Source organism: Myxine glutinosa, chromosome 12 (assembly GCF_964187855.1).
Source record: "Myxine glutinosa chromosome 12, kmMyxGlut1.1, whole genome shotgun sequence".
NCBI lineage: Eukaryota > Metazoa > Chordata > Myxini > Myxiniformes > Myxinidae > Myxine > Myxine glutinosa.
Window position 1 is genome coordinate 41206538 of NC_136272.1, and position 24965 is coordinate 41231502.

The window sequence follows — 24965 nt, forward strand, 5'->3', positions numbered from 1 at the left end:
TACCTGAGGTGATGCTGATGACTCCACACCTGTGTTTTCTTTGTTTTGTGTTGCAGGAAAGGAGAATTGCTGTTTGGATTTGTGAGACGCATCACGACGTGGATGAGACATTGAGGTGATTCCATCTCTCCCTCCTTAGGAGGGACTGATGATGAATTGGTACTGGCAGATTTTGATGTTGAGTTGGAGATGGCAGATTTTGATGAGAGTTGGAAATGGCAAATTTGATTGGTTAGGAGGGAGAGAAGACGAATTTGGTTTATGGGAGGAACGGGGAAGACAGTAGGGACGTTGTTGATGTGTAAAGTAGATGTTTATGGGTAGTGTTGTGTTTTGTGGATACAGTAAGGGGTAAGGGAGGGGCAATGTAGGTTACCTGGTTGGGGGGGGGGGGGGCGTACGGTAGGAACGTACCTGTCTCACCTGGTTCCCATGTGCCCCCAGTGTGCATTACCTTGTATTGCGTGCACTTTTGCGCACTTACCACCTTACTCACTTGTCTTCTTTTGTCTCCCACCTCCGAGGATCTGGCTTTGGGGCAGAGAGAGAGGAGAGAGAGGTGCTGGCTCCGCAGTTGTGGGCCTGTACTTCCGCTGCTTGCTGCCTGGATCGATACACCATATGGACCGCAATTTTTGTGGCCGCCCACAATGGACCGCAGTTCTTTTGCGGTCAAGCACCACCCGTGGATGGACCTCTGGGTCAACGTGGCACCTATGCCATACAGGTGAACCACTTTTAGTTGCCCCCCCTGACGGCCACAATTCAGAAATGGACGCGGTTGGCGCCTTTCTTTATTTCTAAAGAAGCCAGAAGGCCAAGTGCACTCCATGAAGGCAAGACCAGCGGCAGAACATGGGCCGGCTGCGACACCACCGGTGACCATGGACACTTAATTGTGCATTTTTATGAACACTTTATTGGTGCACCGGATGGTGCTGACTGTGCGTAATGGGGTGGTGCTTTTGGTGCTTGGACGGGGTGCTCTGCACATTATTAAAGGCCGTAGGGCCACAGGGCACTCGTGGGTTGGTGTATCGATGCTGGCATGCGTGCTCTCCCTATGCATAACATCTGCATGTGTTCCTCAAAGAACAGGTCCTGGATCGTAGTGTAAATATCAGTGTTGTATAAATAATGCTCCCTACCGGCTGTATGTTTAGTTTGAGGATGCTTTCCGCGATTCGGTTATCCTGTGGGTGTGTTTCTGTTAGGAGAAGGGTGCAACGTCGCAGGGGGACATATTTACTCATTTGTGAACATCTGTAAAACTGTCGCACTCAGGGTTGAGTTAATAGCAGAGGGAACTACATCTGAGTGCCACACTAAAGTAGCTAAAAATTTATCGGGTCGGGTCGCCCCGAGGTAGAGAAGGGTGCAGTGTTGCGGATATGGGATTTGCATCCATCCATATCCGCTTGTAAATATTCCCCTATTTCCTCAATACTTCCCAACTATCCCCAATCCCCCATTCCCTAGTCCCATTTTCTGTAAACAACACTCTGTAGACCCGACCTCCCCCTATTTCCCCCATTAAATGTCGTGCCCAGGTTCACCGCATCTCATGTAAGACAACTATAGGACATCTTGCTAGTTATTCTTAGTCTATGTCAGTTAAGGACTCGTTTCCATTAATTCTGACCCTTCGTTGCACCAGAATGTGATTGTATGGCACCGTTAGGAAGTTTAGGACCTCCCAATACCTCCCCGCAGCTCTTCCTCACAGTACAACAACAACAACAACAACAACGAGCGCAGGAAGTGCGCGTCCTCACTCCGGCTTGGTTGGTAGGGGGTGTTGGGAGGGCACCAGGCCTTCCCAATGAGCCGCCATCAAACATGTGCTCGACGGGGTTACCAAATAGGGGCTCCCTGTCAGCTCCTCGTCAAGGGCGGAGCCCGGTAACCCCCGCACCCAATGGAAGCGGCGGACCGGCCCCAGTGGGGCGGAACCAACCAGCCGAGGGCCTGTCACTCCCCGCTGAGCATGCGCAGTGAGAGGGAGGTGACGTCAGATGCGCGCTGAGCTTGAAGCAAGAAAGACGTCCCCTCCGAGCGCTGTGAGGCCTCCCCGCATCTTCTGGACCGTGCTTTATCCTGTCCCCGAGCCAAGGTGCACCTTGTGCTATCGACCTCCCTGTCCCTTCCTGCCATCAATCCCTGTGTAAGTCTGCCTTGTTCCGTTTGTCTGTGGTCTGTCTGGGCTAAGATAAGACGGTAATTAAGTGCCCATCTCTTCTGTGTCTTTACCTCACTGCCTTGTAATCTACCCCTTTTCTCCACCACTGTAATTATACCCTCCTCCGGTCTTGAGAACTGTACCCCTTGCGTCGTTTCCTCTTTCCCAGTCGTCGTGTCCTTTCTATCATTGATTTGGCATAGCGCGATTTGGCCAACGTCTGGGTGAATCGGGTGAGTTGGGGAAGAATCGGGGGAACTGTTCGGTCGCGGTAATACCAACCGCTCGGTAAATAACATCTTTAACAGCGTCCGCAACAATACAGTGGTACCTCGGCTTACGAGTTTAATCCGTTCCGTGACGGAGCTCGTAAGCCAAATCGCTCGTAAGTCAAAGCAAATTTTCCCATTCAAATGCATTGAAATGCTATTAATCCGTTCCAGCCTCAAAAAAAAAACACCAATTTTTTTTGTTAGGTGCTTTTAAATAACAAAAATGTACTTTATAAATAACAAATAATGTATAAACAAGCACGACCTCGTATATACTGTACATAATACAAGAGAATGTAAAGAAATAAACTGGACCTCTATCCATGAAGATATGGAGAAGTTGTTGTTTGTGTGGTTGAAGGAGAAGCAGCTCGCAGGAGATACCGTGACCGAGAGCATCATGTGTTTGAAAAGATTGAAACTCGGATATCGAGCACGGACCACGAGGTGTTTTTTCTTTTTTCTTAATCTCGGTTTCAGTGAACTTTTGCTCTGTGCTCACGTGTACTGTACCTGTACCTGTAATGGTACGTCAGAGGATGGCACCTGTTGTCATCATATTAAGTGCAAGATGTTCTGCATCGTAAGTTGGTACACCGTGGTCTTTCGGCGGTGTTTAAGCCGGCCGTCTTGGCTTCTGTCACCATTGGCATTGAGTCTTTCGATGTAGGTAGGTCGTTGTGTGCCGGTGCCTTGGCCGAATTCCTTCATTGCTGCATTGTTAGCTCACCTGGTTTTTTATACCACATCTTTGGTTATCGGACCAGCGAATGACGTCATCTCCAAAGTATGGCTTATTCTCACTTGTCTTGGACGATCTTCTACTTCTAGCCTTCCACCGTGCATTTGGTGTCCACTGTACTTACTGTACAGTGCCTGGTAAAATTGATGTAATGGGTTTTTGACCGTCAACGCCATGAACCGTCATGAACCGTCAACGCCATGAACCGCTAACACTCAAAAGCCCATTTATCGCGCCTTATAAAGCAAAACGCAAACCGAAAGCCATGCCTCTCAAGCGAGGCGTGCTTCCGTGGTCACGTGATCCACAGGTGTAGCTCATTATACCCGCACGCGCGACACGCTTTGGCGGTCACGTGACCAGCCACTCTGGAGGCGGGGATCCCCGCCGATGACGTCACCGGCTGGAGCAAGGAGATTCCTCGCTAATGTATTTCGACGATTGCGTGTTTTATATCCAAGCAGAGATGCTTTCACGGCAAGATAACCACGTGACCGGAACCGGAAGCCACAACCGGAAAATTCAAAAAAATTAATTTTTTGAGCTCGTACATCGGATCTCGGCTCGTATCCCAAAGCAACAAACCGCCCGAGCGACGGCTCGTATCCCGAAAAACTCGTACGTTGGGGCACTCGTAAGCCGAGGTACCACTGTATATATATATATATATATATATACATATACACACAGACTTGGCATTTAATATGTAATATTTTTTTTGTGGGGGTGAACTTACTTTTCAAGACGCCTTAGAACCAAAAGTTCATTGGAATTATGTTGAAATTATTCTAGATTTTGTTAATGTAACCTTTAAAAGAAACAAAAACCACATTTGACATTTCGAACCAAATAAATTGATCCTTGAAAGTGATGTAAACTGATATCGATCTCAATTCATGGACAGTACTGTGTTAAACTTCTGTGCGTTTTCCAGAAGTATCTCTTTATTTTGCACATTAGCCAATTTTTTTTTTTAACAAAAACAAAAGTTAAATTACGACTGGGATTACGGACAGTAAAATTACAATTCAGTACTTCATGTAACCCCCACGAGCATTCAGGAGAGCACGTACACGTTGAGGCATGCTGTTCACGAGATTTGCAAAGGTTTGGACAGGAATCGCTTTCCATGCAGTGACAATAGCCTGCTGCAATTCACGCACAGAGGTAGGCTGCTGGTCCAAGTTGTCGATTTGACACGTTAATTCTGCCCACAAGTTCTCTATCGGATTCATATCCGGGGACATGGCAGGCCACTCCATATGCTCTACACCACGGTCAGCAAGAAAGTGTTGGATCATGCGAGCACGATGAGGCCGTGCATTGTCATCTTAGAAGACAATGCTTCCTCGAAAGGCTGCACGAGCAAATGGAAGCAATGTTTCTTCCAGAATGGCCCTGTACTTGAACTGGTTCAGGTTTCCATTCAGAAGAACCAGGCCAGTTTTTCCCCCTGCATGAAAAGCAGCCCAAACGGTCACCCCACCACTTCCAGCCCAGACTCTTGGCACTATACAATCTTTGTTGTAGGCTTCATGCACTTGTCTGCGCACTCGGACGTGGCCATCTTGACGATAGAACAGAAATCTAGACTCGTCACTGAAGATCACGTGATTCCAGTGTCCTGGCTGCCATTGACGGTGCTCTCTGGCCCACTGCAATCGGCGCTGGCGGTGTTGTCTGGTCAGGCGTGGCTTTCTCAGGGGATGCCTGGCACGATAGCCTGCTTGAACCAGTCGTTGGTTGACTAGCCTTCTGGATACAGGCACATTTGTCAGGTGCTGCCACTCAGCCCGAAGCCGATTAGCTGACCTGGTACGGCCATTGCGGACTAACCGGTGCAGCTGGCGATCATCCCTCCTTGTGGTTCTGCGGGGACGTCCTGGCCTCGGTATTGGAGTAGGGACACCCCTCTGAGCATTTCGTTTCAGGATCTTTGACACCTGACCTTGAGTGATACCATACTGCCGAGCAATAGCACGCTGTTTCATGCCGTACTTAAGTAAAGCCACCACTCCATGACGAACAGCATTGTCGAGTTGACGGACCATCTCCAGACGAAGCGGCAATAACTTTTGGAGACGTGCAGCAGTTGTTTTCCACTAATACAGAACGCAACAACCCTTGTATACCCGACTGTGAAGCCAATCATCAAATGCACCTGTCCGTACATTTTGCCACGCCACCTGTGATATAATCTTGTTGTTGACTTCTTGCTGCGACAGACAATCAGTGACATGGTTCTTTTAACAAATAAATCACCAAAGTGTAAAAGAAACTCACCAGATTGATATACTGAGCTAAGAAAGTAAACCCAAGTCAAGAAAAAAAAAATATTCCATATTAAATGCCAAGTCTGTATATATATATGTATGTATGTATATATTGTTGTGGATATGAGAATGTTGTTTTTTTATTGTTGTGTAATGAATTGTTGTAAAATGTCACCCTCCTTCCTGCATTTGTTGTTGTATAAAGGTCAAAGGGCGTTCCCGTAGTTAATTCCATAAAGCATACACGAAGGACACCATATATCCCTGTTCAATAGTTATATCCTTATTATGTGTATTAGTGTAAGGCTGTGTCTTCCATTAATTGAAATACTCCATTGCACCAAGTGAAATAAGAGTAGTGTTGTGAAAAACCAGTCGGGTCCACAACTTTAGTCCATCTGGTGGTTTAATTCCATTAAGACCATGACATCATTCTGTAATACAGGAAATGCAATAGGAATAAGGTTTGGCATCACATGGGTCCATCCATAACATTCAATGCAAGCAAGCTTAATATTCTATGCAGGCGTACCGTTAGCGAGTCCACTAGATGTAACATGTCACAGGAGAAGTCCCCCCTGAGCACCGACCGCAGCGGGTCTTATAGCCGCACCCCTAGCGGTGTCAGCGAGCAACGATCATCACCTGGGTTCAGCATTAGTACGAATACGATTTCACTACATTCTCCCCACCGTTAGAATTATACTGCAGAGCGGCTAGAATCGAGCGAGCGTCAGCATTAACAGGGTGTGGAACATGGTATCAGTCGACCCAACCGTACCGGTCCGGGCGGCGAATTTCTCTGCCAGCACGCGTCCAAAATTCCCCGGGTACGGCATCACGTATCCCAGAGACCCCGGCGTCGGAGGAGCTACCGGAGTCAGGTGACGAAGGGGGTACCACCAAGCCTTCGGGCACGGGTAGATGCGGCGAGGGGAGGGTCGGCAGACTTTCAGCGACGGGAGCGTCGGAAGAGTCCATAGTCTCATAGATTGGTTCGTTCGGTTCGTCCGATTTCCTACAAGGGTCGGCGATCCCACATGGGGCAAGATGACGTACGGAGACAGTGGTCTCACGTCCATCAGCCGTCATCACACGAGCATGCTCAGGATTAGCCTGGAGTATCTGCACTTTGTCCACTAAGGGGTCGTACTTGCTCGTGCGAACCGCCCGTTTGAGGTAGGCCGGCCCGGGCTCAGCGAGCCAACTGGGTAAAGACCGTATACACCCCGTGCTCCTGCGGTGGTGGAAAAGTCTCTCGTGGGGAGTCTGGTTGGTGGCCGTACACAGTAGAGCCCTGATCGAGTTCAACGCCGCAGGTAGCGACCAAGCCCATTTATCGAGGCCCCGGCCGAGGGTCCGGAGGTTGAGCATGATGGCCCTCCATTTAATCCCGTTGAAGCGTTCGATCTGCCCATTTGCCTGGGGTTTGTACGGCGTGGTGTAACTAGAAGCGATGTTATTTTGGAGCAGATAGCCTCGCACCTCCTGAGACAAGAAGACCGCACCCCGGTCGGTATGCACATAGGCCGGGTACCCGAACATAGAGAACAAGTTCTGTAAGCATCGCATTACCGTGGCAGCAGTCATGTCCACGCACGTATAAGCGAAGGGAAATCGCGAGTACTCATCGACGATAGTGAGCAGATAGCGAGAGTTACTCGATACCGGCAATGGGCCCTTGAAATCCATCGCCAAGCGTTCCCACGGCCTCGTAGCCCTAACCAGAGTCCCCATGGGTGGGTTATAGAAACGCGGTTTGATTTCCACGCATATAGCGCAGTCGCGACAGATACGGCGGATATCGTCAATCGAGTATGGTAGATTGCCACGCCGCACAAAATGAGCGAAACGCGTAACGCCCGGATGCCCCGCAGTGGCATGCAGCACGCGTAGGCCCTCCAAAGTGGCGATACCCGCGCAAGTAGCCGGTCTCGATAAGGCGTCGGCGGCCCGGTTATCCTTCCCCGGGCGGTATTTGATAGTGTAGCAGAGGTCGGCAAGCTCTATACGCCAGCGAGTGCTTTTCTCATTCTTAATGCGCTGGGCGTGTAATGTGTCGTACATGAACGCAACACTTTGCTGGTCCGTGATGATTTGGAAACATCGCCCGAGTAAGTACGGGCGCCATCGCCGAATAGACTCGACGATCGCATACGCTTCCTTTTCGACAGACGAATGTCTCCGCTCAGCGGAGGTAAGAGTCCGTGAAAAGAAAGCCACTGGACGCCCTCCCTGGGAGAGGGTCGCCGCGATGGCCTGATCCGAGGCATCACTTTCGAGGACGAAAGATCCGCTCTCGTCGATCGTCGCCACAGCGGCACTGGCGATGTCGGCCTTAAGGCCTCCAAAGGCCGCCAATGCGGCCGGACGCAGAGGGAATGTGTCGCAGGCCACAAGGGGGCGAAGTTTCACGGAGAAATTTTGGACCCATTTGGAGTAATGGGTGAATAGCCCGAGGGCGCGCTTCAGGGACGCCCGATCGCAGGGAGGGGCCATGTCGAGCAAAGGTCGCAGACGCTCCTTATCCGGAGCGACAGAGCCATGGGTCACAGTGTACCCCAGAAGATCGATCTTGCGTAGAGAGTATTGACACTTATCCTCGTTCATGGTTAAGTGATACCTCTGCGCGACCTCGAGGAAGCGCTTCAGATTAGCATCATGGTGCCCTTGGTCATACCCACAAACCGTAAGATTGCCTAGGTAGACGAAAACATCGGTTAAGTTCTCCCTCGCAATGAGGTCATCCATGGCCCTCTGGAAACAGGAGAACCCCGTTCGTTACCCCAAAAGGCAATCGAGTAAACTGGTACAACCGTTGCCCCGACTCAAATGCGGTATAGATACGATCTGCCCTAGAGATGGGGATCTGATGGTACGCACTACGGAGATCGAGAGTGCTGTAGACCGAGTACTGGGCCACCTGTCGCACCAGCGCGTCCATCCCCGGAAGGGGGTAGGCATCCAGCTGTGTAAAGCGGTTAATCGTTTGGGAATAGTCGATTACCATGCGTCTGCGGTGTGCATCGCTTCGCACCACCAAGACCTGGGCTCGCCACGGCGACCGGCTAGGTTCTATGATACCGTCTTTCAAGAGCCGAGCCGTTTCGTCTGCAATGAATTGCATGTCTGCTCGAGAGTAGCGCCGTGATTTTACCGCGACAGGGGTACAGTCGGAGGTTAGATTGGGGAACAGCGAAAGCGGCTGGATTTCCATTTTCGCTAGGGCACACACAGCAAGCGCGTCAGCCCCCACAACAAGCATGTCAGGCCCACCAAACTCCATTTCCAGACGTCCATGTCGCTTAAGAAAATCGTGTCCCAACAGAATATCAGCACATAAAGCAGGTAAGACCATAAGGTGTACATCTGGGAAAACCCGTCCCTTTATCACGAGTTTCAATCGGCATTCCCCCTTTGTGCTGAGTCGAAGTCCCTGGGAAGCCATGAAGATCCGTCTCGTAGACCTCAAGACCTGCCAACCAGGCCTGTGCACTAGTCGCTGGTCGATAAAACTAGCCGTAGACCCTGTATCCACCAAGGCCCGCACACAATGGCCCTCGACCATGAGGGGAATAAGGGCTTGAGCCAGGCCGGACGAGCCTGCTGGGAGTGGGACCGAACTTCCCGAGTGGGTGGGTCGGCCGAGCCTCGCGGGCGGATCCTATGCCAGCGGCAGTTTTCCGGGCGTCAGAGGGTGCCCGTGGAGTCTCGTATAAGTTGTCAGGGTGTGTTCCCATGCAATCTGCAGTTTTGCGGTCGTTGCCGGAGTATTCGTTGTCCATGGGGAATCCGTTAAAGCCATCAGAGAGCTTTCCCATGCATTCCGGTGTTTTGCGATTCAAAATCGCCGTTTGATGTGTATGGGCCTCCATAGTATTCGAAATCGCCGTTTGATGATCCAAAATCGCCGTTTGATGTGTATAGGCCTCCGTAGCATTCGAAATCGCCGTTTGACGGGTGAGGGCCACCGTAGTTGGTACCGAACTCGTGTCGCCGCCAGTGGACGCTGTACGCTCTTGAGAGACACGACGAGAACGTACCGCTGGGGCTTGGTGAGTCTGGTCAAGGACGCATGTGCCGTGCCCGATTGAGGATGAGACTGTTGTGGCTGTTCGGTGACTCTCGCCAAGGTCGATTGAGCGACCAGGGGCCCGCGAAGAGGGGCCCTGTCCTTCAAAGCCGGGTAAGGCGCCGTGTTCCGAGCTCGGCTCGTAGGCTCTGCAATGAGCCCATTCAACAGCCGCGCGCGGTTTTCCGGCACACTTTTGCGTAGTGCCCCTTTTGCGAGCACAAATGGCATATGGCGTCCCGAGCCGGACACACGGCCCGGGAATGACGTTGTCCCCCACAGAAATAGCAGGTGGCTCCGCGTAAGGCCTTGGGTCTGGCCGTTGCGGCAGCCATCAGGACCGGATCCTCCTCCGGAGCATCCTGGAGTTCCGCGAGCAGTTCCGCTCCCTCGGCGGTAGCACTCTCCGGCCGTGCGTGGAGCGAGGTTCCCGCCAAGAGGCGCGTGCGATCATAGACGTTCGACTGCAACCGCGCTTCAGTGTGTACCTTTCCTTGCTCGAGTGCCGCAGCGAAGGTCAGGTCGGTCTTCTCCAGGAGTTTGAGCCTTAGGTCCTGAGAGGAGACCCCAGCGACATAGGCGTCTAGGAGAAGGTCATCCTGAGCCTGCTCGTGAGTCCGTGGCTCCCGGGTGCTGTCCAGCAAGAGGTGCCGGAGCTCCTGGGCATAGTGATCCATCGGCTCGTTGGGTTGCTGGCGTCGCGTTAGTAGCAAATGCCGAGCATACACCAGGGCTCTTTTCCTTTATGTACAATCGTTTGAGCTCCGCAATCGCGAGGTCGTACGTCGCACATTGTGCGATGCTATTGTACACCTTGTAGTCGATTTTGGAGTGCAGCGTTGCTAGCTTCGCGACAGCCGTCGGCTCGGTCTCAGGCTCAGCGAAATGGTTCTCCAACGTTTTCAGCCAGTGCTTCAGTTGCAATCCACCATCCGAGGCTTGCGGGTCGGCGCAGAATGGTGTGACCACCAGCGTCTTGTTGCCCGCCATGTCGGTAGATCGTTAATGGAATTAAGTGTTGTGAAAAACCAGTCGGGTCCACAACTTTAGTCCATCTGGTGGTTTAATTCCATTCAGACCATGACATCATTCTGTAATACAGGAAATGCAATAGGAATAAGGTTTGGCATCACATGGGTCCATCCATAACATTCAATGCAAGCAAGCGTAACATTCTATGCAGGCGTACCGTTAGCGAGTCCACTAGATGTAACATGTCACAGGAGAAGTCCCCCCTGAGCACCGACCGCAGCGGGTCTTATAGCCGCGCCCCTAGCGGTGTCAGCGAGCAACGATCATCACCTGGGATCAGCATTAGTACGAATACGATTTCACTACAAGTAGATCCCCCTTTCCCTTCACATTCCCCTTCCAACAATTGCCAACTGTTCCCTCCACGACTCCATTCGCCACGAGGTCGGCTTGGAGAAGAAGGGGGAGGAGCTGCCGACTCCTGGGCGTGCCCGCCCATCGTCATCAAGGGCGGAGCCAGAGGGCCGTGCCGACCAATCAGGGCCGAGGCGAGCTGACCGATGGGCGTGTCCTGGACACCAGCGGCTTGATCGCCTGAGGCGCTATATAGAGCGCGCGCGAAAGCAAAAGAGAAGTTGTTGTTGGACTAAGAGTTGGACTGAGTGGGACTAAGAGTTGGACTAAGCAAGAGAAGTTGTTGTTGGACTAAGAGTTGGACTGAGTGGGACTAAGAGTTGGACTAAGCAAGAGAGGAAGTTGTTGGACTGGGTTGGACTAAGAAAGAGGGAAAGAGTCCTGGAGTTTGTGAGAGAGGGAGAGAGAGAACCCGTCACGCCAGACCCCCCACCAGCAGCGTTGGCTCCACCAAGCAGCTCCGACCCGTTACCCCACGCACACGACAGGATCGGTGGCCGTCGAGGTCCAGCCCGACGTCCCGTGCGGGATCAAGCTCCAGCCAGCCTTCCTCCCCCTCCAGCCACCCACCTCCTGTCATTCCTGCCTGCAATTTCCCCATTCGCGTACGTGAGTTTGTTCTGTGTGTCTTGTCCCTGGGTATTAATTAAGCCTGTTTAGATAAGCTAGCAATTTTCACTGTGTCTCTTTGATTCTTCTGTAAATTATTTTATTATCCTTCCTTCTCCTTGGTTACTTTTGGGTGTAAATAGAAATAAATTATATTGGTATTTCTTACCCTTTGTCTTTCTTTCTTCTTCACATCCTTCGCTTTAGTCTTTTCCCCATTGAATATCTGTGGCACGATTTTGGCCAACGTTCAGGAATCGGGTTAGTCGGGGTAACTGTTCGGGCGCGGCGGCCATCCGCTCGGCAAACAACATCCTAGCCGTGTCCGTAACAATATATATATATATATATATATATATATATATATATATATATATATATATATATATATATATATATATATATATATATATATATATATATATAAAAGATTGTCAGACAACGAACTCTAACATTTGGTGAAATTTCGTGAAGATCGGTTTAAAATTGTGACCTGTAGGCAAGTATAAGTGAGCGGACAGACAAACACACAAACACAAACCGGAGTGATCAACATACCTCTCAAAAAAAAAAAATTGCCAAGTAATAACGCACAAGACCAATCAATATACTTGAAAGATCTTCGATTTCACAAGTAATAAATGGGATAGCTTATCGGTTGGTGTTGTGAGCAGAAATGGAATAATGTGGCAGCAACCTGCAACATGAAAATGACAACTCAAAACAAACTATTGCTATAATGAGGGAGACCGATGTATCAAACAGCAAAACCCTCAACTCAACACCGTTTTATAAACTACAAGCAAGTTGCCCGTGCCTACATGGGATTCTAGATGGGGTAGGGATGGAGATGGCAAAAATGCAAAAGGCGTCTTCTGTCATCGAGCCCGCAAGCTGGGAGTAACAATTCTAATTTATTGCCGCATCTACAACAGCAACAACAGGTATTTTAAGGCCATTTTCCCTGCAAGAGCGGGGGTTAGCCTTGCGGTCCCCATGACAATCTTCTCCATTTTGCCCTATTTTCTGCATCTCCCCTTGTTAACCCCCTTGCCCGCATTTCTTCTTCGACCATCTTTAGCCAAGTCTTTCTCGGTCTTCCCCGCCCTCTACCTCCTTCTACATTAATTTCCATCACTCTTCTCAACCAGTCACTTTCATCCTTCCTCAACACATGACCAAACCATCTCAAACTGTTTCGCTTCACAGCATCCATCACAGGCTCCATTCCCATCATCTTTCGCAATTCATCATTTGTCTTCCTCTCTCTCTCAAGGATACTCCACACATCCACCGAACCATTCGCATTTCCACCCTTTCCAGCCTTCGTTGCTGCTCTACGTTCATTACCCATGCCTCGCTCCCATAAATCATAACACTTCTCACACATGCAGCATACACCTTTCCCTTCAGCTTCAACGACACTCCCTTCCTCATCAGCACGCCACTCAGTTACCGAAACTTCTTCCATGCACATCTCACTCGAGCAACCGTTGCCGAGTCTGATCCACCTTCTCCATTCAGCATGTCTCCGAGGTAACAAAATGGTTTTCACACCTTCCAGCTTCATGCCATCTCCAAGATCCAACTCAACATTTCCTCCAGCTGCAGCTCCCTCTGTGCACACCTTACACTTGAATGTAGTTGCCACACTGGTTAATGACCCTCTCAAACCACTACACTTTTGATGAACCCACTCAACGCACATTGTACATCGAATGGAATTCAATCAGACACCCTTCTGCACACAGCACACGGCCATTTCCCAGTTCTTTCCACCTCACCACATGCTTTACCACCTGCCATCACCTTCGTTCTGAAGGTGCAACTGATGAGGCGGGCGGGACGAGGGGAAGAAGATGACTGAAGGTGCAACAAGCCGCATCTGATGCAACTTAAATGCTCCAATGGCGGTGAGGTGAGTATTGTACAAAAGGTGGGGCAACAGCAGTTTGGTACCATTGTGTCTCACCCCAATTAATGGGAAAAGAGGAAAAAGAAAATATTGAACACACCATTGATAATTTCCACAGATATGACGCCTGGAGAGAAGCAGTCTCGCAGCGTTTCAGCCAGCTCTCCCTCAATGGGTGCAAGCAAGTGCACCTCGGGCAGCAGCCTGTAGCTTGCTGTCGCTACTGGCGAGAACTTTGCATGGTCCTTGCCTGAAGAAAACAACAAAGAAAACGAGAAAAAAAAAGATGCATTATTCCACTCTTCAACATCGATTCTTCGTAATTACTCCTTGTCCAAAGATTAGATGATCGGTCTCACAGACCTTCCCTGATGCATCCCAAAACAAGAGGACAATGCCGATGACCACAAAGCATTCATAGGTCCCTTCACCTAACTTACCGATGCCTTTGACGCAGTGCATCACGAGGTCTATTTCCTGCCCAGGTCGTAGTTGGGCCAGCAGAATATCTTTGTGCACTGGACCAATAGTTTCCGGCTCATAAACGTCAGCTTGATTTCCAAGTGGAACCCAACGCAAGTGTCGTGTGTAAACTGCACAAGGTACAAGGCGCAAACACACGGACAAATGTGCAAAGTCAATGCAAAAATGGAGGGGAATTGCAATTTTTCAGAAAACGCTCACTCATGCAAAAGTCATGGTCTGAACAATGATTCACTTTGATGGATATACAGGTGCAGACTCAAGGTAGAAACTAATTTACCAAAAATGTCAAAGAAAAATCATACAGGTGGGAAGTGTGTCAAGGAGAGGCGTCATTAGTCAGGTTGTCGGTGACCTTTCATTTGCTCGTCATTTTACGATTCAAGAACACTCCTCTCCTCAAGCCGTTTGTTTTAGAAACCATAACCCAACAACAAAATAACTTTGAATTACCTTTGCTGTTAATATAAAGCTCCTCCATATCTGTCGAGTCTTTTGCAGCCCTTGGGTTCCTTGAACATCGAATCTTCAGCTCAAACTGCAACGTGTCGATTTCTGTGCCCTGGTCATCACCTGTCGGAAGGAAAGCCACTCGGTGACGAGCAACGACCATGAACGTTTGTTCAGGAAAATTAATTGCTTGCCCAAACTACTCAAGTGAGCAAATAGGTTTGATCAAAAGATGCCATGATGTGGAAGGAAATTGGAAAAAAAACATTTCACAAATGGAATTTTTGTAATTCAGGTAAAGCTGTGTTACCCGAAACCTGCCAGACTTGAGGTGCCAGTGAGTGCAATGTGTCGGATAGTCAAAAGTTACTCATACCTACAGTGGCTTCAGAAAGTATTCACACCCTTGACTTTTTTCACATTTTGTGTTATAGCCTGAATTCAAAAATGGATTGACTGTCCATAGAACTCCACAATAGAATTGTGAGGAGGCATAGATCTGGGGAAGGGTATAAAACAATTTCTAGTGTGTTTAAAGTTTCCAAGAGTACGGTGAGCTCCATCATTAGGAAATTGAAATAATATGGAACTACTCAGACTGTGCCGAGAGCTGGTTGTCTGACCATACTGAGTTGTCTGTGTGTTATTTAATAAGAAGAACATTGAGCATTTTAATAAGAACAGGGCAATAAGAACATTGACCAGCAAGGTGACCAATAACCCAATGACCACGGATAGAACTACAGATTTCATTGGTTGAGATACGAGAACCTGCCGGAAGGACAACAGCCTCTGCAGCACTTAAATCCAGGCTTTATGGGAGAGTGGCCAGACAGAAGCCATCTTTGCATAAAATTGGAGTGAAAATGTGCAACTACACAACTTCCTGTGCTGAATAACAGGGATGCCTTTCTGCAAACCGGATTAAAGTACCATATTGAACGCTGAAACAGCATTAACCAATGCAATTTTTTTTTTTTTCTCTTCGCAAACATCATTTTCTGATTCTTTGTCACTTTATTTTGGTTTCTACGGATTACGTACACGTCCTATAATTTGAGAATCACTTGAAACTTGTCACCTCAACTTTTGTCCACTTCAACCAAATATTTTATGTCATCATCACTTGGCTTTCTCACTGCGTTTGTGGAGGGAACATTTACCATGGTCATGTCTGCTGTGGTATCTTTTCTACGTCATACACTAAACCCCTCAAATCATCAGAAGAGCCTTCAGCAAACATTACAGTGCGGCACAGCCTCCTGCAGGCTTTCCTTAAAGTTTCACTTTTAATATAATCCCATGCACAAGCAATACTGTATTATAAATGGCATCCGATATTGTAATTTGACTGGACATTTGGAATACCTTCTTCATGGTTTTTGAGCTCAAGAAATTCTTCCTGGAAAAACATTTCATATTCTAAATGATATCCGGGTACATCGGTTACATCAATGGCATGATGTTAACTTGCACGAAAATGGTAGAAATGTTAGCATACTCCAACTCAGTCTCATGAGGATGTGCATGCCAGGTATCAGGTAGAATAATACATATGAGCCTATCTTCTGGTTTTCCAATGTTTCGAAAAGGTTCTTTAAAACCAAGTACAAATACGTGATGGAATCAATGATGGGAAATATCCGTATGCATCAAAGCATTACTTTGCGCTGTATGCTGTACTCAACTGGTAAATGTATTTGACCTTTAAACGCTCTTGGCCGATTTGATTTACTGATCACTAAAAGTTTCACTCGAGTCACTGCAGCAGTAGCACAGGTTAGCACAGCAACTCGATCTTCATTTTGTTGAAATCCCGAAGCACTTGTTTCGCAAGCACCAGCATGTGTCGAGGAAGGCAATCACCACAAATGTCTCTCGTCCACATTGTGCATTTGATCTGGTGACAACTGAAGTCCTTGCACCAATATTTATTAAATAACTTGTTGTATTTTTCTACCACTTTATGGTGGGAGCAGGCTGGGAAGATGCAGGCAGGAGGGGAGACACGGGGCAGGTGGGGCGAGGGGATAGGGCTTTATGGGACAGTGCTGCATGGGGGCAGGTGGGGGATATGGAGGAGACGGGACAGGGCAGGATGGGACGGGGCAGGACTTGGAGGAGTGGAGATGGGAGAAGGAACTGGGGGAAGGGACGGAATGGGACGAGGGTGGAGGAAATAGAAGGGAGGCGGGTCGATGTGGAAACCTAGGCAGGCGGGACGAGGAGAAGAAGAGGCGGGCGGGACGAGGGGAGGAAGAGGCGGGCAGGACGAGGGGAAGAAGAGGCGGGCGGGACGAGGGGAAGAAGAGGCGGGCGGGACGAGGGGAAGAAGAGGCGGGTGGGACGAGGGGAAGAAGAGGTGGGAAGAAGAGGTGGGCAGGGCGAGGTGGAGGCCGAGGCAGGCAGGGCGAGGGGGAGGAGGAGGCCGAGGCGGGCAGGAAGAGAGGGAAGCCAAACACATGCCAGAGATGGGGCCCATAGTCATGTATGACCTTTCTTTTCTTTTTTTTTCTTTTTTTTTTTAAGGACAGATATTTGACAAGGACATAGACCCCACACAGCCCTAAAAATAAGGATCTCAGTCACAGCATGAATCCTGTATTTATGATTATTGACATTAAATAATAAAGCTATATCAAGCCTCAGCACCACACTTGACTCGACATCGAGAGCCCGATATTCTCTTGGCAAAACTAGAATGGCACTCAGTAGAGAGCATTCCTCCACCTGGTTGGCCAAATCACTTGATGGTGAAGAATCACTAAAAAATTATACTAGCTGGATCCGGATCTTCACCAAAATTGAATAGATTCTTCCTTGTCACACACAACCTGTCCAACAAGTTTCGTCCAAATCTGTCTACAATATTTTGAGATATCCTGCTATATATTGGTTTTCGCCCGATCAATGGTGAAGAATCACTTAAATAATTTAAATAATTATCATTTCCGAATCCATATTCAGATCATCACCAAAATCGAATCGAATCGTCGTCGTCAAACACCCAAGCTATCCACGAAGTTTCGTCCGAATCCGTCTACAACTTTGAGATATTTTGTTCACAAACAGACAAACAAACAGACAGACAGACAGGGGTGAAAACATAACCTCCAACCACCTTTCGTGGTGGAGGTAATAAGTAAATATTATTAATGTTCATTTTTTAATCACAGTACCAAAGTATTTGAAGTTGGATTCAGAAAATCAGAAGGTTTATCAAATTAATTTTTGTCAAGTGGACATTGAATACAAACTCCTTCAAATCTACACTGTAATGTGTATATGGCACACAGATATTCTTTTCAAGATAGATCAGCAATCATACAAATTAGTTTTAAATCGAGTGAAATACATGTTCAAGTTAAATTTGCATAAACAGTAATTTATCCAGCTGATGGGATTTGCAACAGGTTTCTTTGGCAGGTAAAAGTGGGTCATTGTGGGACCAAGCTCACAGCTCTAACGGCTCGAAGTCAGTATTGAGCAGTCCAGAAACCCTCGACGCCTGAGAAAAAAAAAGAAGCGTTGACGTCTCCATAACTTTTACAGCCTATCATGCAATTCACACCTTCAGAACGAAACTCGAAGAGACGTGGGTCAGCCCTGAATGGGACGAGGCCAAGGCGATGAGCCAATATTTCATCCTGAACGATGGAAGTATTGTTGTACAAAAACACCTTCTCCACAGCCATTGTTGGTACCTAAACAAGTACAATCCATAAAGTGAGTCCACTCTGAACACGAACTATTGTAGCAATCACAACCAGAGGTTCCAGGGAACCTGAACTCAACTGGTCTATATCAATATGGTTAGAATATGCATAATAGAACCACAAACTATATCGTTTATATGTGCGTTTATATGTTTATATGTGCGTTTATATGTTTATATGTGCGTTTATATGTTTATATGTGTGTTTTCAAATATCTTCAAGTGGCAAAAGGCACAAGTTTCATCAAATTTGATCAATATTTGTGACTTTGAGCTTGGACGTCGTCCAAACTGATGTTTATGGGTCAAGTCATGTCATAGGTCACGACGAGGTCATTTTTCGGACATCGTCAAAACCCGTAATATACGTGTTGAGGTTTGTTACATACTGTCTACACACCAAGTTTCAGCCTTCTAGCTACATTAGGAAGTACCAGATTGACAAAAATTGATTTTTCAATATGGCCGCCCTGCCGCGCCCATTTCTGGGCACGCAACGCCCAAATGCAATCCCAAACTAGTTTATGTCTTAAAGATGCTGCATAACAAGTTTCATCAAATTTCATCAATATTTGTGACTTTTAGAGCGTAGACGTCGAATTGTTTACAGACGACAGACAGACGATGGACACTGGGTGTCGACAAAAACTCAGCTGGACATAGTCCAGTTGAGTTAACAATGGCATGAAAACAGTCTGCAGGCTTCGTATAAGAAACAGTGCAGAAGTACAGCACCAAAATAATAAAATTTTACAAAACAAAAAACAAAAACAAACATACTTGACACATTTCCTGCTAAATCAACCTCACCTCTGCCAAGAGAATTCGCCGGAAAGCATTGGCAATGGCAGCATCGATCCCAATCATGTCAAACTCCATTTCTTCTGTTGACAACTTCAGCACATCAATTCGAAAGTTCTGCAGCAACATGATAAATAAATAAATTAGGCAATGTTTTGAATCATGGTAAAAATACGAGTGAATGAATGAATGAATGATCGTTTTAAGGCCATTTTCCCCACTAGAGCGGGGGTTAGCCTTGTGGGCCCCATGACAATCATGGTTCCCTGTTTGAGGCAAGGTGTTTTATGGCCGGATGCCCTTCCTGACGCCAACCCTTGGTCACGCTCTTACGATGCGCAGGGATACAGTGTACCTATTCTAAACCGGGGTACACACCGTGATCATTCATCCCAGCAAGCTGGTACTCAATTTGCCGACCTCGGAAGGATGACAGGCTGAGTCAACCCCCCTGGCGTTAATTCAGCCATCGATCGGGATTCGAACTCATGATCCTAGGATCCCAAGCCGGCACCCTAACCGCTAAGCCAACACCAGGCTAGGTAAAAATACGAGTATTGATAAAAATGTTTTTTTTTCCCCTCAATCGTGGAGTACCAAGAGTGGGAGGATGGGTAAGATAACTGAAGACGAGATGTAATTAATCTGTGCATAAGAGAGAGCAAGTTTCTGTGGAAAAATTCCCAGGCTGAATTAATAACAGAGGCGGTAGACATAGTCCTGAAGTGTCATGGCTGCTGGCAGTCTCTGCCAGTTTGCCTGAGTGAAGTGCGACTCGCCGGCACCGAAGTTGTTCTCTGCGAATGGCCAGACAAATGTTGACCTTCACAAGCACATGATCAGATGAGCCAATTGTGGCAGAGGACGAGCAAGATACATTGGGGATGCTGGGAAGACCCTCTCGTGAGCAGGCCATTGGTGCTCCTATGGTTGACAGCGAGCGCCCCAGAAGCATTGGTGGCCTTCAAAACCGGTGACGTCTTCAAAACCATTGGTGGCCGGAAGCATTGGTGGCTCCTCAAAACGGAGAAAGAGTGGCAATCATATATGTGGGAAAATTGCATGCTCAGTCAATGTCGCCCAGATGGCTCAGATGGCAGAGCACTGGTATGGTTTTTCAGAGGACCTGGGTTCGATTCCTGGTCTGGGCATGTAATTTTCCCACATATGTTATTTCAATAATTATAATCCTGTCCATTTATTGAATCGAGTGCAGGCTTTGTTTGGGTGATCCTTATCAAACGTAATTGTAAACAACGCAGCTTAAACATAGAAAGGAACTTAGTAGATGCTTGGTTAGGGCACACACCTCTGCCAGGTGGAACAGTTTACCCTTTGTATCCCACTTATAGGCCGGGTCTGGATCCAAACCTGAACCAAAATAGAATCGGATGGTTCTTGTCGCCTAACCAACTCATCCACCTAGTTTTGTCACGACTCGTCCATAACTTCTCGAAATATCATGCTACATACAATTTTTTCTCCCACCTCTCAATGGTGAAGAATCACTTGAAAATTTAAAAAAAAGTCCCGTATCCATATATTCACCAAAATCAAATCAATTAATCTTTCTCACACACCCAACTTGTCCACTCTGTTTCGTCTGAATCCATCCACAACTCTGAGATATTGTGCTATACATCGTTTTTGGCCCCATCTCTCAGCGGTAAGGAATGGCTTTAAAAAAAAAAAATTTATCGGATCTGGATATTCACCAAAATTGAATCATTTCATTCTTGTCAAACACCAAACCTCTCCACTAAATTTCGTTCAAATCCATCCACAACGTTTGGAGACATCCTGTTCATAGACAACAAAAAAAAACCAGACAGGGGTGAAAACTAAAGCTGCACCCAACTTTGGTGGCAGGGGGTAAACATGAACCCATGAACTTTGAAGATCGTTTCAGCATCCACCGAGGTCATATTGGAACTCTCGGCTCAGGGTGGTCTGTGTTAACAGACCCCTGACGTGACAATACAAAATCGATTTAACTCAACTATTGAGTAATACAAATATAAAGTCGCAATAAAAAAGGCGGAAATATATGATTGAAATGTGAGGGGCCACATATTCATTTTACATCTGCAAAAATATGACAATTTGGACAATCTTTCCAACCCTCACCTTCCTAATGTTGCACAATCTTCCCAACCCGCACCTTCCTAATTTTGGACAATATTCCCAACCCTCACCTTCCTAATTTTGGACAATCTTCCTAACCCTAACATTCCTAATTTGGACTTTTTGCTTCCTAACCTTCAATAGAGTCCCCATATACGAGGCGGCACGATATGAGGCAATCCAAAAAATTCCGGTCATGGCTCAGAGAATGAGCATACGTTAGCCACTTGGGGGGGGGGGGGGGGGGGGGAACTTTTAAAATGGCAGAATGAAGGAAAAAAATTGGGGAAAAAATTGCCCAAGATGCAAACAGACTTCAGGGTAGTCTCTGTGCCAGGTAAGTTGTAGTCCCATGTGTGTACATTTATGTTTGGTGGTTATATTGGAGTTGGCAGTTTGGTTCAACTCAGAAAAAGATGTAAATCATCATGGAAACATCTATGGATAATTTTACGACATTTCAAGAACATCCTGGAAATTTTTCTTGGAAGTACACTACTCACAATAAGTTAGGGATATTGGCAGGTTCTTTTGTGTGGTTGATTTTGTGTATTAATTATGTTGAAAAAAGTTGTTGGTCCTAATTCTATGGTTATTAATGAGTTTGAAAAAACACAGCATTCATGATTTCAATACCCTAACCCTAACCCCTATAAATAAATAAAAAACTCACTCCCACAATATCCCAAACTTATTGTGAGTAGTGTAAATTCGTTACTTGTATGTCTGTAGTGCAAGTTATTTATTTCTTTATTTGAATTAGTCCAGGTGTTGCAGTTAATGGTCCATGACATGGTCAATTCCAAAATAATTCAGGATCCATTCGGCCTCAGCCTCACCTTGTAGCAAAACAGTGTATTGTATTGAAGGTTTGTTTCCTCCAAACTAGGAGGTTTCAGAAGAGTGGGAGAAAACGAGGGAGTAACAGAGCGTATTAACAAACTGTGGGAAAAGGGAAACATGGAAGATGAGAGATTCAATGGGAATAGAAAAGAATGAAGGATTACATGCACATGCATGTTTTCAATCGCACAGTACAGGTACTTGTAAGTTGTGATAAAAATAATTAAGAGTTGAAAATAAAATAACTCCTTCAATTAGAGCTCATCTAGATTTGAATGCTGCCCTCTTTTATTACATCCGCCACCAAAGGTGGATGGAGGTTATGTTTTCACCCCTGTTTGTCCGTTTGTGAATAAGATGTCTCAAAAAGTTGTGGGTGGATTCGGACGAAATTTGGTAGAGAGGTAGCATATGTGACCAGAAACGATTATATTTTGGTGAAGATCCGGATCCGGCTCGTAGAATTTTTGAAGTGATTCTTCACCATTGGGAAATAGGACCAAAAACGATACATAGCAGGATCAGTCAAAAAGTTGAGGACAGATGATTTTGATTAAATGTGATTCTGTATTGTGATTTTCTGGTCTACTCTAGAATACAAAATGGAAACTGTTCACTTGGTGGAGGTATGCTCTCTACTGAGTGCTGTTCTAGTTCCTTCTTTGGATACATTACGCCAAACACACAATGGGCACAGTTTTGGTGCACCACGCCCATAGGAAACAAAATGGCATCAAATCGCAAGTTTTCTTTACTCCTCATATATAGCGACTGAAACCCTAACCAACTCCAACACTCCTAATCCCCCCCCTCCCACACCAATAATCCACAATCATCATAATTCCTTCACACGTTTAATATGTAGCCGCAGTGCCTGCTCCAGTACGATGAGCCCCTGAACCTTTGAATGAGAATGAACCACAACAAGACTGTTGAATGAGACACTATTTCCGGTGACGTCTTCAAGCAGGAAGGCACCCTCCTTTTCAATCACCTTCACCTTATTCTCCAAAGCGGCGGTGAGCACGAGGTCCCCCGAAACCTGAAAGATGCAAGTATGGTCACAATTTCCAAAAATGAAGAAAGGTCAGGCTGGGGTGTTTTATCATGTGTCATGAAAGGTGTCATCATGGTATTGCCCTGCCCTCAGGAGCAGGGAAGGTTACATCCAAGGTTCTCCTAAATTGATGAATGCCTATCAAGGAAGAACTCCCAGAATCAGAGGTTGTAGATAAAGCAGGGGAACTACTGACAGGATTTTTGATGCATGTCAAATCTTTGACTCTGTGAATAGGTAACTTTTTTGGAGAAACCTTCGTTGTTTGGATCATTCTGCTGATTTAGGCAGTCAACTGCCAAAGTCCACACTCATCGACGAGGATATCCAGCATGATATTAAGGGGGCCTCCTGCATCTGTAGGACGGGACTCCTTAGCCACCTGAAGCCCAGGAATGGGGAAGGGAAAATAAATAAATAAATCACCTGAAGTTGCTCCTCATGACGTTAAACATATATAAAAATAACCACCTTTAGAGGCCATTTTTCCCCGCAAAGCGGGGGTTGGCCTTTTTCGGGAACCGTGGTTGTTGTTGTTTTTCGGTCCCCTTTTTGAAGCAATGTTTTACGGCCGGATGCCCTTCCTGACGCCAACCCTTTTTGCCGCCTTTAATGACAAACAGGGAATTACCAGTGAACTGGTACTCAAATTAGCCGACCTCGGAAGGATGACAGGCTGAGTCAACCCCCCTGGCGTTAATTCAGCGATCGACCGGGATTCGAACCCAGGATCCTAGGATCCTAAGCCGGCACCCTAGCCGCTAGCCCAACACCAGGCTCATGACGTTCATCTGTATAAATATTTTCAAGTGTTGGTCTGGGCGTTTGTATGGTATTCTTTCACAGTCGGACCGTAGCACTTCGAGGCCCCAAATTTTGGGTGGGAACTTCAGAATCTGAGCAAAGTTTTAAGCTACCCCTTCCACACATCCCCCCAATCCTACCCTCATGAAAATTATCTGTATGTGATTGTGTAGTTTTGAAAATCATAAAAAACGAAGCTTTTAAAATTGTATACAAAGTCAAGGCTCGTTTGAGAGCCAGCACATGACATATAATAAAGGGAGTGTGAGACAAGAAGGGAGGGGGGAGTGGAGAAGAAAGCACAACAACAGTAGGGAACAGGAACATCAGGAGATCTGTGGAAGGGAGAGGGCTGGGGAAAGGGAATAAACAAGATTGACACTACAGGGACTTTCAGGAAAGAAAACGGAATTTGAAAAAGGTTGTTTTGGGGTGGATAAACCAGGGTAGAAACGATCAAGGTTTTGGATGGGGGAAGATAAGAGATGGTGGTGAACAGATGATTTGAAGACCTGGAGGGAGGAGTGGGATTGAAGAGTGTGGGAGTTTGCTCCAGAGGCAGGAAAAAAGAGGAATGAAAGAGTGAAGGTGAGCAGAGAGTCTTGATTTTGGAAGTTTCACCAGAACAGGGTTTCTGGCAGATGTTGTGCATGCTGAAGGAACATTTGGGGGGACAGAGCACAGGCAGAGCTGGCGGGAGCTTGGCCAGAGAGGAGTCGGTAGAAGACAGAAATACCACCTACCTGCCTGTGGCGAGAGAGAAAGGCCCTCAGAATTTAGCTTCATCGTGGGAGATTCCAGATTCTAAAGCCTTGGCTTGGTTTCTACAGCGTGAAGCAAGTTGGGCCAATCTCAAACAGATTTTGCACAAGTGTTGTGGACACCTCGGGTCTGGTCATGGGTACAACCCACCCTTCTCGCATGCATGTTATCAGGATCAACTTTAAGTCTTTTACCATCAAATTGCTCCTCTGTGATTAATAAAAATAAAATACAGAACAAACTGACTTTTTCAAATTTCTCTTGATCCCAAGCATCTTCGTATCCAGGGTAGTTTCCTGGGAAATCCGTGCTGTGTACCTAAAGGCAAAATGAAAGAAAAATATGACGCAAGCAAGGCAAAAAAGGAAACTATCAATAACGTGAGAGGCTCATGGAAAATCTGCATAAATCATGTAGAGGACATGCATACGTGGGTTTAAGAAAGAATACAAATAAAAATCAACCACAAAGTATTTTG

General features: G+C 46.9%; 1 protein-coding gene across 1 annotated transcript in view; it reads right to left on the minus strand.

Annotated features, from left to right (window-relative positions):
* Positions 1-24965, minus strand: part of POLR1C (RNA polymerase I and III subunit C) — a 54520-nt gene that overhangs the window by 23686 nt on the left and 5869 nt on the right. Inside the window, exons 2-7 of the mRNA XM_068132703.2 lie at positions 24734-24805; positions 18907-19014; positions 17953-18085; positions 14385-14504; positions 13889-14041; positions 13549-13698 (exon numbers count right to left, since the gene is read on the minus strand). Coding sequence (XP_067988804.1) covers positions 13549-13698; positions 13889-14041; positions 14385-14504; positions 17953-18085; positions 18907-19014; positions 24734-24805 — 736 coding nt within the window. The remainder of the gene's footprint in view (positions 1-13548; positions 13699-13888; positions 14042-14384; positions 14505-17952; positions 18086-18906; positions 19015-24733; positions 24806-24965) is intronic.